The following is a 19,100-nucleotide window of genomic DNA, read 5'->3' on the forward strand; positions in this document are numbered from 1 at the left end:
TCGGTGTGCAGGAGTGGGCTCTACTCTTTGACGCGTAAAATGACTTGCGGTGATGTTGGGCGTGCATCCCGATGTCACCACGCATCATTCTGTCTTTCAGTTCGGCAGGCACGTGCTTGGAGTCGGCTGCGCGCCTGCTGAACTATCAAAAGCCTATTAAGGTCAATTAAATATCAATTAAAATACTTAACATAGCTGTCCATCCAATCTTAAGGTTGGCAGGCAGGTGAAGAGCCCAGGCGACCTTTGCATTTATCATGAAACCTCATCCACGGGCGGGATGAGGTGTCATGAAGGTTTTTAAACCTTGATAAAAACTTTTAATAAAATTCATTGGGACCGCACCAAGTTCACTATTGATCAGAAACAGAACTGGACCAGCCACTAATGCTATGGCTAGCAATTCAGAGGCTGGCTATTCTGTGCAAGTGTGCCAGCTCCTGATTTCCCAAAGACTCTGTATAGCCAAGAAGGAACAAAAATGCATGTTCTTCTTTGTCATTAGATCAGGAGCGTGATGGAATACTCTTCACTTGTTTGGACAGGTGCTGCTCCAACAATTCTTGAAACTACACACTATCCAGTATAAAGCAGCCTGCTTGATCGGCACCCCATCCACTGGCTTAAGCATTCATTTCCTCCATTGGTGCAGTGTACTACTTACAAGATCTACTGCAGCAGCTCACCAAGGCTTCTTCTGCAGCGCTTCCAAAACCCATGACTTCCATCACTTAGAAGAACTAGGGCAACAGTAGCATGAGAACACAACCTTTTCCAAGTTCTCCTCCAAGCTGTACATCATCCTGATTTGCGCATATATTGCCATTTCTTCACTGAATCAGAGTCAAAATCCTAGAGCTCCCTGCCTATCAGCGGCTCAAGAAGGCAGCTCACCACCAGCGCCACGAAGACAGTGAGAGATGGGCAATAAACACTGCTCTTGTCAGCAAAAGTTGAATAAAGATTAATTGACTACAAGAGGCATAATATGCTTTATCTATTTCTGTGCTCACCAATCTCCACATATGCACTTTCCAGTAAGGGTTCATTTAAAAAAAATTTTCACAGGATGTGGGCATCGTTGACTAGGCCAGTATTTTTATTGCCCATCTCTAATTTCCCTTGAGAAGGTGGCAGTGAGTTGCCGCCTTGAACTGCTGCAGTCTGTGTGGTGTAGGTATGCAGTGCTGTTAGGGAGGGAGTTCCAGGATTTGGACCCAGCGACAGTGAAGGAATGGCGTTATAGTTCCAAGTCAGGATGGTGTGTGGCTTGGAGGGGAAGTTGCAGGTGGTGGTGTTCCCATGCACCTGTTGCCCTTGTCCTTCTAGGTGGCAGTAATTAGTCATTAATGGTTAATGATTGAGGGAATATAAACTCTTTTCTCCTCTTTGCACCGGAATGTTCAGTTTGATTATAGTGTCCTGTTGCCACCCCATCTGAGGACAGCTAACTCAGCACAGATTGGGGATCAAATTATGGAATTTTATTGGCCTGTATGACTTGACTACTCAAAGGATAAATAAATTCACCTAAGCTAATGAGGAACTATAATCTTCTCCCTTGGTTGAAAGTGGCAGTTCAATAAAATTGCGACTGAAGTAATCATATAGACACTGATATCTTAAACGTGGTCACTGAAGTCAGGAATTTTGGATGAATCAGCCAAGTATTTGCATGCTTGCTTCCAGACCCAGCTGTACTTTTATGGAAGCGATTAGTCCTGTGTATTTTTAATCTATTACATATGTAATTTTGAAAAGCTTCATTTTATGGCTCTCTTCACCACTACTAGCCTGAGGAATGATAGTACAGTGCAGTCTATAAGAAGGGAAAACACTTTGAGAACTTCTTGCTAATCTTTGAAAACGTGCCACGGGATCTTTTATGTTCACCCGAATAGGTAGAAGAGGCCTTGATCTCATCTGAAAGATGGCATTTCTGACAACGTAGCACTCTCTCAATCCTGCACTGAAGTGTCCATGTAGATTGTGCTCAATGTCGGAGCTTGAGTCTGCAACCTTCTGATTCAAAGATGAACGTGCTGCCTCTTAGCCAAGCAAACTAGTAGAAATGTGCATACAGTGTTGTTGTTAGATGCGCACTGTAATTGAATGAAATGTTAATACTCTAGTGTTCTGTTTTTAAAGTCAATAATAGATGTTTGTCTTGCAGCCAATCACAAACTAACAGCAACGGCAAAGGTGATCATTAAAATCTGCGAGCATGAAGTAAGTATGAACAGGACAGTTATATAGTGTCTTAACAGAGCAGCACTTCTGGTTCTATTACATTATTGAGGCAGTGCAGAATGATCTGTTACTCTGTATTAAAGCTATACTATATTAAACAGGAAATAAAAATAAGGTTAGGCATATTATTCAGGTCTCCCAGCGTCTGAAAGAGAAAGGTTAGGTTCATCTTTTTCGTTAGATTCTTATTAAGAATCCAGTCCCCTCTTTCTTTCTCTTTTCAGACACTGCTCATTTTCTGTATTTCAGATTTTTTGTATTTAAAGTTCTTTTTGTGTCTGTTGTAGTTTAGCTTTAAACTACTGATTTTCTTTAAGGTAACTAATGTACTTTTTTTAAAATAAATAGATGAATGAGATTGAAGTGTGCCCAGAATGCTACTTGGCAGCATGCCAGAAGAGAGAGAACTGGTTCTGCGAACCTTGTGTAAGTTGGAGTTTCCTGATGAAATTGTAAATGACAAACCTCATGGTAGCTGAATACTAATGGTCCAGTCGTCACATAACTTGAGCTTTAGCTTAATTCCCTGTTTGTTTTCTAAGTTATTAAGAATCTTGACTATTAGGACTCTAAAATATTGAGCTACACCTTAGTCGTCAGGTATGTGTGTTTGAAAATGCAACCAAATGCACTTTGGCTTTAGGAGTAAAAGAGCCAATCAAGTCCACAACCTAGCCAACAACTTCCCAGCATTTGAACATGCCTGTCAATTGACTTCAGGAGTTACATTTCAAAGCAGTCTGATCTCTAATTGGCCTGTGGATTTTCTGAAGAATAGTTAGTCTTAATTGATTCAGGAATATAAAACAATTACAGCTTGTGGCTTTAAAGAATGCATTATGTGGCACGCAGTTTGAATTCCAACAGCAGAATAGAATGTTAATCAGGATTTTGTGGTTATAATAGTGAAACTATCAGCCTTTGCCTTCATTACAACTGGGGAAACAGGCAGCAACTCCTGGCACACATGCTGTTAAGTGCAGAAATTTGAAAGTATCTGTCAGTGATTCCCTGCTCTTCCAAGGGGTGTGATCTTGGAGCTCCCACAGATGGAAATCTGTCAAAATCTTTTGAATTTATGTGAACTGCCAGTTTTTAATCTAGCTGTAAACACCCTGATTAAAGGTGCGCCTTGTTGAGATGTGTTATGACAGGGCAGGTGATGTGTGCCAGGCAGGCCAGTTCCACGAAGGAAATTTGGTCGTGCTATCACAATGGTTTTGCAATTTGTATTTATTATGAGATGTGTGCACTGAATTCAGAATTAATACGTCCACCAGGGTTTCTAGAGGTTTTAAAAAGTTCACTTAGAATATTTATTAACAAAATAAACGATTCCAAGCCAGAGTTTGCTCGTCATGCCCCCTGTATTTTGTGGGTTTGCAGCATGTGCCAGTTGAGCAGAGTCTCTTTACCCCCCAGGTGCCTCACTGGATTCAGGGATACTGAGAGAATGACAGTCAGTGTTGTGGCAATTTGCTGTTATTCACACACAGGGCATTTTTCAACAATCTTTTTCTCGTTGAGTGCTTTTCCAGAAGGCGGATTTTATGGCGATTATTGGCTGAACCACAGCAAAGTGTTTGGTGTTTTTTTTATAGGGGCAAGGCAAGGAGGCAGGTCCTGAGTCTACGGCAGCCTGAGTGGGGATTGAACTCTATGCTGTTGGGCATTGATCTGACCCACATGCTAGCCTTCAAACCAACTGAGCTAACTGGACTCTTAATTTAAATTCCGCCAGCGGCTGTGGTGGGATTTGAGTCCACGTTCGCAGAACATTAGACGGGGTTGCTGGATTTACTGGTGCAGCGACATTACTATTACGCCACTGTCTCCCCCTGCACAGTGAGCCCTAGGTCCGCCATTGAGTTGAAGCCAGCAGCGGCAGGATGGGGCCCTTAAGTTGACATTAATTGGCGGCAAAGGCGGGATGGCCATCTACGGGCCCACCAAACTCTCAACAGGAACGGCACAAGATTCTGCCCCATATATATCCGTTATCCTTTTTTTCGCTTCAAATGTTCCTATTCCTAACTTCGCTCAATGCTTGTGAATTTTTTACTTTTTAGTCGCTGGCCCTCCATGAAATTTAAATTGTTTGTTCGTTTCCTTGTTAACTATGCCTTTCAATTATCTTGTTCATATCATGATCTTCAGTAAATTTAGTCATTTGTCTTTTGTCTAGTGGGGTAGGCTTGCTGCTGTTCAGGCAAAAGGTAATTGCATATTGAAACGCTGCTACCCTGTGCCACTGAACTTATAAAGGAAGAAACTATATCCCCCTCATGATATAGTGCCACCTTGTGTTCAAGATATGTAATACCTTGAGTACAAAAAGAGTACAGTATTGAGTTTTGCAGTTGACTTTCAGTATTCCAATTATATTTTCAAAGCAAAAGCTAACTCTGCTTAATTTCCAATCCCCCGCTCTTTAAGGTTGATTATTTGTTGCAATAATGTAGATTGAAAACAACAGGGCTCCATAATTCAGTTCTCTCTCACTATGAGAGTACAACTCCTCTGTAAACACTGCTGGGTGTACTGATTGAGTTGCTCTTCAAAATACTATCCATACTCTAAGATGGGCATTGACAGTGCACAGACATTTTGTGCTACTGTACTCCATTGAAGAGTTATATTTTTGTATTACATAATAATTGCAGCTCTTGATCTGTTTCAGTTGGAATTGTTTGTATTGAAACATTAGCAACGCTCCTGTTCTGTTCTTATGTTCAGCACTGCAGAGACCTTCAAATAGTTCTTCCATTCTTGTGTTGTAAGATTTATAGATTCACCCCACTGCTTCTTCTTTTACATAACAGAGTAACCCCCACCCACTTGTCTGGGCTAAACTTAAAGGCTTTCCCTTTTGGCCTGCAAAAGCCCTGAGGGACAAGGATGGGCAGGTTGATGCACGGTTCTTTGGACAGCATGACAGGTGAGAATTAATCTTTTATATGGTAATTTGTATATTTTTTAAATAAGATTCCTATGTACCAATTTATATAGGAAAGAACACTGATTCAGCTGGTTCCCTTGGCAGAGTCCCCATTTCTTAAAACTTTTATAGCATTTGGATTCTGTGTAGTGGAAAGCTACAGAAGGCAACACTGTGTATGCCGTGAAATGTTCATCTGAAGCTTCTGCATCTGTTAACGTTAGCAGTTTGATCCATGATTTCAGTAAATTCAGGATTATGAAATATTTGTACTGTACTTAAAACGGGAGGAATAACGCCTAGGAGTATAATTTATAGAGTTTTGTTCTAAATTTGTGCAGTACCATAGAACACAGCACTCTGGTAAAATACCAATAATTACAGAACTGTCACTTGTGGTGGTAACCATTGAAGCAGATTTATTTAAGGGTACCACACAAGCTATTTGTTTAAGCACTTTTTAAACTTTCTTCTTGCTATATCATTATTGTACCAATATACTAAGTAGCTGATTGTAACAGTGGCAAGAACTCATCCATTTAAGGAGTTGCTGTTGGCTTTATACTCCGAAAACATAAGTCAATGTATTGACTTAAAACTGTAGCCAGGTGCTTTTTAAAAAATTTGATGGCATTCTTATACTGCAATTTATAAACAAAACCCAGTTTTCTGGGATTGAGTAGCTGAGCCATACGTAGCAAGGACTACCAGCTTCAATCCCAGTCTGTGCTGTAGGATGATGATGGTAGTACAGTTGACCTTGGCAGTTGTGGAATAAGCACAAGAAATATTGGCTAAGGTTTCTGCTTCTGATGTGGATTTCCAGCAGGAGTTGCTTGTTGGTTATAGGATTGGAGTGAGGGTGGCATAGTGGCAATGTCATTGGATTAGTCGGTCAAAGGCCCAGGTCTGTGCCCTGGGGACACAAATTCAAATTCCACCATGGCAGCTGGTGGAATTTAAATTCATTTCATAAAATCTGGAATTGAAAACTAATCTCAGTAATGGTGACCATGAAACTATCATTGATTGTTGTAAAAACCCAACTGGTTCACTAATGTCCTTTTTAGGGAAGGAAATCTGCCATCCTCCCCTGGTCTGGCTGACATGTGACTCCAGATCCTGAGCAATGTGGTTGACTCTTACTCGCTCTCAAGGGCAATTAGGGATGGGCTACAAATGCTGGCCTTGCAAGCAACGTCCACATCCCATGAACGAAAGAAGTATGTTTGTCAAGGATAGGATTAAACTCGACTTGGCTATGATATCTCCTCCATAGTAAAAGAACAAGCAAACTCACCATCAAGGTTCACACATTATGGGTCACTTGGAAGGGCACTTGATGCTTTCAGAACCGTGACCTAGCAAGATGTCATTGTTTTCAGTAAAGACAGAAGGCAAATCCTTGTATTTACATGGTCACGGTATTCAGCTTGCTTACTTAGATTTGTCAAATGTGAGATTAGATTGTTCTTTGCCCATCAGATAAAGGGGTGTTTCATATTAGAAAACCCTTTCATGTACAGGAGGGTAGGAACAGACACTGTGGTTCTCCCCATATTTGTGACTATACAGAAGTGGTTGCTGCACCTCCCTGTTAAATTGCTGTCGCCTCTACTTATGTATCAAAGTTTTATGCCAGGATGTTTAATTAGAATTGACCAGTAAGATTACATTGTCTCCTTTAACATAGGAGTTAAAAGGTGGAGGTTAATTCAAGAATTTTGAAATAAAGGAAGACGTGCATGTATTTAGCATTTTTCACAACCTCAGTGTCCCAAAGCGCTTTAGAGCCAATAGGGTGCTATTTTGAATTCTAGTTACTGTTGTAACATGGGAAATGCAGCAGCCAATTGAGCACAGCAAGGTCCCAAAAGCAGCTCAAATAAACCTGTTTCTCCTGGCTCAGCTGTGTCTGTGGAGAAAGAGAATTAACGGACTGGATTTTGTATGCCTCGGCAGTGGGGTGGGGGCACATAGGGCTGGTGCCGACCCTACCACCTTCCCGCACATCCCCAAGCTCACACCCATAATATTGGCGGTGGGGGGTGGTTTGGTGGTGGATGGGTGCCCAAATCGGCAGCCTGCCCTCCATATTTAAATAATCAAGGGTTAATTCAACTTGTTAGCAAGTCAGTTGACCCCAATAATATGCTGGTCACACCATAACACGGTTGGCATACCATGGGATTTTGTACGTCAGCCAGAGACCTCAAACAGGGTCTCAATTTCATATCTTCTATGGAAGGCAGCACTACTAATAGTGCAACACTTCCTCGGTAATGCACCGAAATGCCAGTCTAGATTAAGTGCTCAAGTTTGTGGAGTGCAGCTTGAACCCATGACCTTCTGACTAGGATCAAGAGTTGCATCACTGAGACAAGGCTGACTGTTTTGGCCAGGACATCAGTCCCTTCTAACTTGCCAAATGAATAATAGGTTCTTGCTTCAACATCTCACGTGAGGGATAGTTTTCTTAACAGGTCCGTCTTGTTACTGGTATTATTACCTAGTACTTTTGCAACCTGCGTAGCTGTGACCAGAACTTACATTGTTGCTGTCATTGGAATAGAAAATTGTATTACTATAGCACCTTTTATAAAGTAAAACATCCCCAGGCTTGTCACAGCTGGGATTATCAAATAAAATTTGACACCAAGCTGCATGAGATATTTTGACAGCTTGGTCAAGTAGCTAGGCTGTAAGGAGTGCCTTAACGGGGGAGAGAGTGTGGTAGCAGGGTGGAGAGATTTAGAGAGGAAATTCCAGTGCATAGAAGCTGGGCAGCTGAAGGCATAGCCATCAATGATGGAGTGAAGAAAGTTGGGGATGTGCAAGAGGCCAGTATTGGAAGAGCGCAGCTCCGGGTGTTCTAGGGCTGGGGAGTTTACAGAGATGGGGAGGCGAAAAGTCATGGGATGATTTGAAAACAAGGATGAGAATTTTAAAATTGAGGCATCGTGGGACCGGGAGTCATTGTAGATCAGCGAGCACAGGAGTGATGGCTGAGCATAACTTTGTGTGATGAGGGAGAAAATGTTACAATTGCTCCCAGGATTTGTCCCCAGGGTTTTCTCTTATACTTGAGCAGTTGAATCAAAGAAAATATTGATAGTGATCTGTGAGGTCATCTGTATACTTTCATAAATAAGCTATTTTTGTTATTTGGAGGTGGAGTTGAAAAGAAAGCCAGAAATATAACAGGAAAAACATTAGTCCTTGAAGCAAAGCAAAATATTTTGATTTCACATTTTTAATAAATACATTTTCTGTTCTAAATGCAGGGCTTGGGTTCCAATAAACAACTGCTACCTCATGTCAAAGGAAATTCCTTTTTCTGTAAAAAAGACTAAAAGCATCTTCAACAGTGCAATGCAAGAAATGGAGGTTTATGTGGAGAACATTCGTAAAAAGTTTGGGGTATTCAATTATGCACCTTTCCGGTCACCGTACACTCCCAACAACCAATTCCAGATGTTAAAAGATCCCCAGAACCCAGCAGCAGGGACTGCTAAACCTGATAAATATGAGAAAATGAAATTAAACTTTGATATGACAGCATCGCCGAAAATAGTTCTCAGCAAGTCCATGTTAATCAGTGGTCCCAGTAGGAGAATTTCGCTAACGGATATGCCCCGCTCGCCTATGAGTACAAACTCTTCAGTGCACACTGGTTCTGATCTAGAAACTGAACCTGCAGAAAAGAGTATGAAAGCAGCTTCCAGTCACTTCAGTGCAAGTGAGGAGTCCATGGATTTCATTGACAGGAGTACAGGTATGATCCCTCAATTTGACTATCTTTTTGGCTGAGTAGGTGGGGGAGGGATTCTGAAGATATGTTAAAGAACCCCATGGGAGGGGTTTAATTGCTTTGGCCCCAACAAAATGTATGCACAGGGATTTCATTGACATAAGCTCATTTCTATATAGCTCCTTCTGTTTGCTTAATACAGCTTGTTTTAGGTTGTCCTTCATTGAAGAAGCTTTGCAGAAGTTTAGAATAGAGCAGGGGGTGATACCTGAACAAAGAGCCACAATGGTGTTATTCATATAGTGAATTTAGATACATGTGACTGCATCCCTCTGATATCATTGGGAGGCAGAAATAATTCATGCTGGTTGGTGTTAGACATTCCAGAGAGCTTGTGCAGCTGTGGCAAAGTGAAAAGGTTTAAAAATAGATGCTCTTGGCTTTTAAATAGTACTTTTTTTCCCTGTCATTTTCATTTGAATGGCGAATATTGTATTTTAGAGATTATCAGTGTCACCAGCATCTAAAGGTCACCTTTTTAAGTAGTGGGGTCTGCTGCTTAGTTGGCTGAGTTGCCAAATATCTTGAGAATTTTGTTCAGAAACTTAAACAAGAGACTTATGCACCATTGTTATTCTAAATGAACAAAAGGAAATGTGGGGATATTTGATGGCTTGCCATTGAATATGGAATTTATCTCGCGACTTAACTTTATCTTGGGGTTTGAAGGAAGCTAAGAGTTATGCAGGGGTCCCTTATAGGTTTGATGGATTCCATATTCAGTGGTTAAACAGAATATTCTGTTCATTGACTGTACACTGTGTGCAGTTATTGGATAGCAAACCTTTTATCCTCCTACTGACTTTATGCTCAGTTGTGGCACAGGTTGCAAACATTGTTCAAAACCTGGAATTCTCCGCCAGTTCCACATTGATCCAGTTTGTTTCCTCTTTCAGCTTCTCCTGGATCTGTGAAGACGAGTCAAGCTGGCAGTGTGTCGGGCAGCCCAAAACCCTTCTCTCCTCAGTCCTCCACTCCCATTGCTGCTAAAGCAGAAAGGACTTTGAAAACCCCTCCTACGGGCAGCATCCTTAACCTAAACCTTGGTTAGTTGTGACCACAAAATGTTCTTCCATTGGTTTTGTGGTGTTTCTGGTTGAAGTGCAGTGAGAGAAAGAAACTGGGTGGGAGGGGTGTGTGTGCATGTTTGATGAGATTTTCCAAGGGTATGTGACATGCCCTGGAAAGTGATGAAGGAGGAAGAGTCTTTGGAGCAAGGAGTGTAATTCTTTTGGAGGGATATAGATACATTGAAATGGAAGTATTTTGTCCTTTTTTAAAATTGATACCATTTTTATGATTTAGTAAATTAGTTCCCAATAGCACACAGCCCCAGTTATTCTATTGACATTTTTAATTGTATATTGGAGGTCATAAAGTACACAGAGCCAGAGAGATTTTTGCATATCAAACGTATATTTGTTCAGTACAATGAGGAAACTTGCCTTCTCCCTTTGGCTATTATTTACAAATTTGCTTATTTATGTCTTCAACACCACTGCTGTTCATTTCCATTTCAGTCCTAAGAGGTCAGTTTTTTTTTAAAGGTCTATTTATTGGTTTAAGAACCCTCATTTTGATGAACCAACTAAGTTAGCAAACTCAACAGGTCAGGCAGCATCTGTGGAGAGAGAAGCAGAGTTAATGTTTCAAGTCTGTGACCTTTCAGCAGTACATCAGGGTTCTGATGGAAGTCAGAGACCTGAAACGTTAACTCTGTTTCTCTCTCCACAGATGCTGCCTGACTTGCTGAATATTTCCAGCATTTTCTGCTTTCATTTCCAATTTCCAGCATCCATAGTGTTTTGCTTTTGTTTGACTTAGCAAACTGCTTGTGTTCATAGTACCCCTAATGTGCAGCACTTTGGTACACAGCTATATTGTGCCATTGGGCTGCCATTGTAGTGCATTGGCTTTGGCCTCTGTCTTTTCAGATATTGCTAACACAAAATTGATCTTCCCTTCTCACTAATGTTTTGCTCTTTCTTTTCACATAATAGATCGCAGTAAAGCAGAGATGGATCTAAAAGAGCTCAGCGAATCTGTTTTACAGTCAGCTCCTGTGCTCCTCACTTCACCGAAAAAGCAACCAGTTCGGAGCAGTTTCCTGCTTAACCTCGACAAGACGATAGAAAGTTGTAAAGCACAACTAGGTGAGGATTTCGTCAAATTTTTGTGTCCTTCAAGAAAGCCTTGGTAAATTTGCTATTTTTTTTGCGGGAGGGATTGGGGGAGTGGGGATGGGGTAGAGAGGGACGGTAAGCAAAAAGCCTAGATTTGATGAGTTTTGAAAATATCTCCCACCACAATAATTGGTTAGGAAGGCGTGAGAGTTGGCATTTTGCCAATCATCTTGTTTAATTGACTGACAAAGTATGTGGTGTTGGACAGGCAACTATATTTCCCCACACCTTTTTGATAAAATGGAGAAATGCGTGTTAGTGAATGGTTTAACGTTCTGAAAACCCATCCACTGAAGGAAAGTCCCATAGGAATGATTTCTGAGGCAAGGATTTGTACTTGCTCTCAACTGGAAGGGTGCCCAGCACTCTACTACTGAAGTTGCCAGCCATAAGTCATAACTTGAAAATATTTTTATCTCTGTTTCACTTGCAAATTTACTCTTGCCTATTTTACTTGTATTCTGTACAATGCAAAGATTATCCCACTTGTACTGAAGATTTATTGATAGCTGACTGAATAAAACACTCAACACGTCTTGCTTTAATAAGCATTCCATGCCCTATTCTAGTGTAGCACCCAATCGCATTTATGTTATAGCTTTATTTGAAGTGCATACAGGGTATAAAGCCATGTAGCCCAGAAAATGTATACTTTAGTTTGCAGCTGGTGCTATTAACTGATTTGAACCAGAGCTACAGTTAGCCCACCTGAGAAAAAGCAGCTAGAGTTCCTGCTCCTGATAATATCCAGTGACAGCTGCTGGAAAGGTAGGTGTGTATGACATCTGATGAGGACAAATTATGCTACTTCCATGACCATATAGCTTGCTGAAGCACATATACTTTAACATAGAAAAATTGAATCATCGGAGGGTTTTTGCAATATGCACAACAAGAAGCCATACTGGGTGGAGGTATTTATATGCATTTTGGGCCTCATTCATTTAAACACTGCAGCCTTAACATGTTGAAAGGGCTCTATTCAATATTTGCCTTGTTATGGGCAGGATGGGGTTTAATTTAAATTGCACTGTTATGAGACAGCCTTTCGGTAAAGCTGAGTTATTTAAAAATAATCCCGGGGGAAACTTTAAGCAACTGTCATAACCTATAATTTTAAGTGTTATGCTTGAGATGCAACTCTAAATTCAGGGATCATGCCACCAGTTCTCAAGAGGTTTTATATAAAGCTAAATGAAACATGTTATTAATTTACACAAGTTAAATATATACACATGGCTACAAATTACTACGATCATAACTTTTAACATATTCCCAAACTAATCTCCATTAAGGCAACAGCAACCTATAGACTTAACCAGGAACCAGGCAAAGCATTTTCCCCTTATGAATTTAAAATGAGATTCTTTTCACTTTGGTTCCTGTGGAGACAGCTGGAGGCTTACAGCTGCTTTTGATCTCACATTGCCTTTGCTCTACCCACACAAAACTGCTGAAGTTATACCTAGCACAGCCCATTGAATGTAAATCCTCATTGTATTACCAGCCTATTCTAACAATAAAACCCCTTTCATAGTCCCAATTTTATCAGCAATATAAACATGTTGCTTGGCTTCTGCTAGCTAGGTGCCAGAATTCACCCCACTTCTTGAATGCCCTATTCAAAAAATGCAAGTGCACTCTATCTCTCTTATATATCAAAACTAGTACACATCAAAGCTCCCAGACTAGCAGGCTTTAATCCAGTTAAGCACACCCTCAGACTAAACCTCTATTTTATAAGAAAAACATTTTCCAATAATATATATGTTAATAGCTTCATGACATGCATTAATTTCTACTTTCACCACCTGTCTGTAAACAAAGATATTTTGATTTGTTTCCCTCTTATAAGCGGTGGCGTAGTTCCCAATCCCTTGGTTTTTGCGTCATCCAATTTCTATTAATAACCCTACAGAAACTCGAAATAGAATGAACTCAATGCATTAGTTTATTTGGACACACTCAAAACGTGAAAATAGAGTTTGCAGCTTTCCCCTCGCCTTCAGATATTGAAGGGAGGGATAGAGAAAAGAAAGACTTACATTTCAGAGACCACAGTGGAAAAATATTGTTTCACGTGTGTTCCAGAGTTCAGAATCTAAGTCCAATGAGGTATTCCATCACCGAGGTTGGTGGGTTGAAAGCCGATGTTATAGAATTCACTTTTCTGGTGGTGTGGACTTCACACAATGAGACAGGCATGCAGAGAAGAATCAGTCCTGGAGGCGATGGTACAGGACTTCCAACAGAAGCAGAATTGATGGGGCCAGGTGTCCAACCTGGGCCAGAGCTCCTTTAGTGTGGCCTGCTAGTCAGATGTTAAACAGCAGACTGAGCTTTTCAGTTCGTCAAGGCAATATTAATTGTTCCACAAGCCCTGGGGCCTAGGTCATGTGACTTTACCTCTTCACGACATCTTCAACAAAGGATGTTTATACAGTGTTTGGAAATTGGCTTCGTGTTCCAGGCTGATAACTTCTCAGCCATTATGAGTTGAAAGGAATGTTTGAGAGGCCGTTGTATTAGTAGATGTTCCATCTTCGCTGGCCAGCCTGGGTTATCAAATACAAAAGGCTTTTGATTATCTCCCTTGAGGTTGGGCTGTGTAGTCTCCAGGTGTTTGTTAAATAGCTCATTATTTGTTGAGCTACTATTATTTAATAATAAATATTAAATTTATATTAATAAATGGCATAGTGGCTTCCTTTGTTCTGGTATCACAGACGGTCACAATTTCAGCCATTTTAAGGATCTTTGTTCAGTTTTTAAAAAAATGTTATAAATAACCACAAGATATATATATAGTTATTTATATATATTTATTTATTTATATACATTTATTTATTTATTTTTATTTATTTATATATTTATATTAAAAGTATACAGTGTGCGGTCTTAGTCCCTCAGTCTTCTGCTTTATTTTATAGAATCTATTCTTTCATATATTAAGCCCTCATTTGGTACCCTGTTAACTACATTCCTTATGATTAATTGTAATAACCCTCAAACAACAACAATAACTTAATCCATGTTCGATATATTCAGTAAACAAATTTTGATTATTATTCAATGGTGATTGTAATTGCTGCAAGTTGTATAATCAGTCATCCACTGGTACACACTGACATCAAGACGTGATAATAAAGAGTTCAGTAGTACATATCAACATTGTTTCTGCACTGAAAGCCACCGGTGGGACAAATTTGGAACTGAATAAAGCCTTTCCAAAAAGTTTGCGATACATTGTGGTTAAACAAAAGCAGAAAGTCTGGAGGGATTTTAGTGGGGAGTGGCTGTGTGGACAATCTGATCTTGGACATTTAACGGACTGTTACAAATTCTTATGGTTGAATGCCATTTGAACCCCTGATTTAGAGTTTTGCTTTTTATATATGAACATATGAATTAGGAGCAGAAGTAGGCCACTTGACCCTTTTGAGCCTGCTCCACCATTCATGAGATCATGGCTGATCTGATTGTAACCTCAACCCCACATTCCTGTCTACCCCCGATAACCTTTCACCCCCTTGCTTATCAAGAATCTATCTACCTCTGCCTTAAAAATATTCAAAGACTCTGCTTCCACTGCCTTTTGAGGAAGTCAAAGACTCTCAACCCTCAGAAAAATTTCTCCTCGTCTCTGTCCTGAATGGGTGACCCGAAATATATTTTAACAGTGGTCCCTAGTTCTAGATTTTCCCACAAGAGGAAACATTCTCTCCACATCGACCCTGTTAAGACCCATCAGAATTTTTTCCTCTCTCTCGCATCCTTATTTTTAGATTTTGAAGTGAAATAAAATTCCATTGGCAATATTCAAATGGTGCCACTCTTTAAAAGCAAAATCAGACACAGTAAATTCATGGCATTTTTGCTGTATACATCATGTCATTGTGTTCCAGTAACTAGTTTTGACTTGTTGCAAATTATTGTATTGTAAACTAGTAAATTGGAAATGCTACTAATCATGAAGTCTGTGCCCTGTGTAGGGATATCCATCTATTGTAATGTTTCTGATCAGCATTTGAAGCTTGTGGTTATTTGTTTTGAGACTTGATTGACATTATTTCGGATGTTGATTTAGTACTGTATGAAAATTGAATGTGTTGTTATCCCAAGGAATAAATGAAATCGCTGAAGATGTTGACGCAGGAGCTGAGCACAGTGACTCTGAGGATTCAGAAAAGTCGGACACCTCTGACAGCGAATATGCCAGTGATGAAGGGCCAAAACTAAATAACGGGCAAGAAGAGGGAGAGGAAAAGGAAGGTGTCAGGAGTGAGAAGGATTCGCCCTTTGTGAAAAAGAAGCCAAAGCAGGTAATGACTCATGGTGAAGTGAAACAAGAAACCAGTCCAAGTTCTGCTGTGGGAAAAAGTGAAGCATCTGGACAGGAAAAGGCGAATGGGGACCCTGACAAAGAACTTGTTGAGAAAATGAAAAGTCTACATCAGGCAGCAAAGGAGAAACCAGGAAATAAAGATGAGACTGACTCGCCAACAGTGCACTTGGGACTGGACTCTGATTCCGATTCTGAGAATGAACTGGTTATAGACCTGGGAGATGAAAGTAAAGAGGCTGTGCGTGAAAGCAAGAAAGGGGAGAAGAGCAAAAAGGATCAAACTCCTACACCGACGTTGAAGGAATCACCAGCTGCATCAAATACAGAAAGTATGTATCTTTAAACTTTTGTTTTCTTTATATTGTAATACTTTGTTATACCTGGTGAGGATCCAGTGATGGCGTGTTTACTATCTCAAGGCTGAACTTTGGATACCTTGTAACAGTAGAATGCCGTGGATGAGACCTGATCAAAATTTCCACTTTGGAAAGCCAGTTTATTTGGTTTAGAGAATTGTTTAAGGCAATCTGCAACATGATAATCAAATACTTTTAACATGTAGAAGACGCAGTTGGATTAGCCAGTCATAATTAACAAACTGGAAGCACATTGAGATTTGGAGTTTAATTTTCTTTAACATCTCAAGTTGCCAAATAATGATCTTTGTATATTCAGACTGGCTGAAAAGTGGGACCATAGTGGAAACTTCAGAATGGCTGAATCAGATATTAAACTTTTTGGTGTAGTTTTCATTACCGTGGTATAATGCATTGAAATGAAGGAATACAACAACCTTGGGAAGGATGTATTTCCTTAGTAAAAGTATTTTCCACTTTTAAATGAAGAAGATTTACTTGGAGAAATCTAGTTTGGCACTTTTACTTTAAATGTTAATTTTTGCAGCTGAACTAAAACGGACTGTGTTTTCTTTAGCACTTAGCATTTAGATAGGAAAGCCAGTATGGATTTCTTAAAGGGAAAATTGCATTTAACTAACTTGCTGGAGGTTTTGAAGAGGTAATGGGGAGGGTTGATAAGGACAATGCTGATGATGTGGTATACTTGGACTTCCAAAAGGTATTTCATACAGTGCTGCATTGCAGACTTGAGTAAAGTTAAAGCTCATGGAATAAAAGGGACATTAGAAACATGGATATGAAATTGGCTGAGTGACAGAAAAGAGAGTAGTGGTTAATGGATATTTTTCAAGCTGAAGGAAGGCTTGTAGTTTGGAGTTCCCCAGGGGTCAGTGTTGGGACCCTTGCTTTTCTTGATATATATTAATGACCTGGATCTTAGTGTACAGGGGAAAATTTCAAAATTTGTGGATGGGGTCAGTGTTGAGTTACTTGCTTTTCCTGATTATTAATGGCCTAGATCTTGGTGTATGGGGCACAATTTCAAAATTTGCGAATGATACGAAGTTTGGAAGCATTGTTAACTGTGCTCAGGATGGGGTAGAACTTCAAAAGGACACAGACAAGTTGGTGGAATGGGTGGATTAAGTTCAATGTGGAGAAATGTGAAATGATTCATTTTGGTAGGAAGAACAAGCAGGGACAATATAAAATAAAGGGCACAATTCTAAAGAGGATGCAAGACTAGAGGGGTCTGGATGTATATGTGCATAAGTCATTGCAGGTGGCAGGACAGGTAGAGAGGGAGCAATTAATAAAGCATGCAATGTTCTGTGCTTTATTAATAGGGGCATAGAGTACAAGAGCAAGAAGATTATGTTGAACTTGTATAAGACACAAGTTTAGCCTTAGCTGAGTATGCCATCCAGTTCTGGAGGCCCCACTTTAGCAAGGATATGAAGGCATAAGAGAGAGTACAGAAAAGATTCTCGAGAATGGTTCCAGGAATGAGGAACTTCAGTTATGCAAATACTTTGGAGATGTTGGGATTGTTTTCCTTAGAAAATAAGGCTGAGAGGAGATTTGATAGAGGCATTCAAAATCATGAGTCTGAGCAAAATAGATAGGGAGAAACTGTTCCTACTCATGGAAGGATTAAGAACGAGGGGGCATAGATTTAAAGTAATTGGCAAAAGAAGAAAAAGCAATATGAGAGAAATCCTTTTCACACAGCGAATGGCTAAGGTCTGGAATGCACTGCTTGAGAGTGTGGTGCAGGCAGGTTCAAATGAGGCATTATAAATGGAATTAAACTGTTATCTGAAAAGGAAGAATGTGCAGGGTTATGGGGAGAAGGCAGGAAAATGGCACTAAGTAAAATGCTCATTCAGAGAGCTGGTGCAGACAGGATGGGCCAAATGGCTGCCTCCTGTGTTGTAACAACTTTGTGATTCTGTGAACTTGCTTCAGGGTGTAGGACCATAGAGCTTTCTTATGGGTCTCGATTTGGACTCGTTTAAACTGCAGTAGCCATGGCTTGAGACTGGACTTAGAACCAGTTGGCTCAGAAAAAATTCAAACCAATATTTTTGAAGAGTACATTTTTTCACTATAAAAATGGGTGGGAGGGTGGTACCTTCAACAAAAAATAGTGCCCTCGTGCTAACTTTCCTGCCTTTCCTTTAGAGAATTTGATAAAGATAATCAGAGATGTGTGGATCAAACTGCTGATTATCCTGTTCAACAGTTAAAGGGAAAGTATAATATTCCTAATTATGTATATAGGTAAAGCATCACCCACTTCAACTGTGTCCAGTCAACCAAAAGGTGAGGTTGCTTCTTCAGTCCCCAGTCTCCCAAGCCAGACCCCTTCAACCAGTATTACAACGACTGCCAGTGTTGTGTCTACTGCCACAGTTCCAGCTGTTGCTGTTAGCAATAGTCCAATTAAAAAACAACGGCCTCTATTGCCAAAGGAAACTGTTCCAGCTGTTCAGCGCGCGGTGGTATGGAATCCCTCGACAAAGTTTCAGACCTCCTCACAGAAATGGCACATGCAGAAGGTACAAAGACAGCAGCAGCAAGTGCAAGCGCCGCAGCAACAGCAGTCTCAAACCACAGGAACACGATACCAGACGAGGTTGGCTGTGAAAGGTATAAATATTTTGAGTATCTAGCTCTAATTCTAACAAAGCCCAACACATTATGATGTTAGTAATTTTATTACTATTGAAATTTTTTTTAAAGATTACTTTTGTATTAAGGGAGGCAAATCAAGCCTTAGGGTGGTCATTGGTAACACAGTACAGACTGATGTGCAGCAACGCCATATTCAGAAACCGAGAGGAATCAGCATTGGGAGCTAAGCTCATTGACATTGCCTTAGATGATTTGGAGCTGTACCATCCCCAGCCTCTCATAGAAACTAAGCCCCGACAGACTAGGAGTGTCACTAATACACAAGACAACGCACTGAAATCTGCCAGTCTCCCTTTTCATTACATGAATGACAGCCTCCTATTATTTTTCCTTTCTTTAACATTATGAACAATGTGGAAATTGAGCCTTTACATTCACAATTACTGTGGCATCTGAAATGGCTGAAGATGATTTTGTGCTCAAGTGTTAGCTGGTTAGGTGTTGAAATTTTAGAATCCTATAACTTGATAGTCATGTATGAATATGCCAAATTTGAAGACAGTGAAAAGTCTCATAC

At 40.2% G+C, this 19,100-nt stretch overlaps 1 protein-coding gene across 15 annotated transcripts in view; it reads left to right on the forward strand.

Annotated features, from left to right (window-relative positions):
- zmynd8 (zinc finger, MYND-type containing 8) overlaps nt 1-19,100 on the forward strand; it is a 116,453-nt gene that overhangs the window by 78,288 nt on the left and 19,065 nt on the right. For 8 of the 15 annotated variants that reach the window (XM_041204531.1, XM_041204529.1, XM_041204526.1 and 5 more), the window contains 8 exons: nt 2,159-2,229; nt 2,599-2,676; nt 5,073-5,188; nt 8,473-8,963; nt 9,896-10,045; nt 11,000-11,152; nt 15,305-15,856; nt 18,170-18,538. In XM_041204531.1, coding sequence (XP_041060465.1) covers nt 2,159-2,229; nt 2,599-2,676; nt 5,073-5,188; nt 8,473-8,963; nt 9,896-10,045; nt 11,000-11,152; nt 15,305-15,856; nt 18,170-18,538 — 1,980 coding nt within the window. The remainder of the gene's footprint in view (nt 1-2,158; nt 2,230-2,598; nt 2,677-5,072; nt 5,189-8,472; nt 8,964-9,895; nt 10,046-10,999; nt 11,153-15,304; nt 15,857-18,169; nt 18,539-19,100) is intronic. The other 7 variants (XM_041204528.1, XM_041204535.1, XM_041204539.1 and 4 more) reach the window with 3 other exon arrangements.

This window comes from Carcharodon carcharias, chromosome 14, assembly GCF_017639515.1.
Source record: "Carcharodon carcharias isolate sCarCar2 chromosome 14, sCarCar2.pri, whole genome shotgun sequence".
Lineage (NCBI taxonomy): Eukaryota > Metazoa > Chordata > Chondrichthyes > Lamniformes > Lamnidae > Carcharodon > Carcharodon carcharias.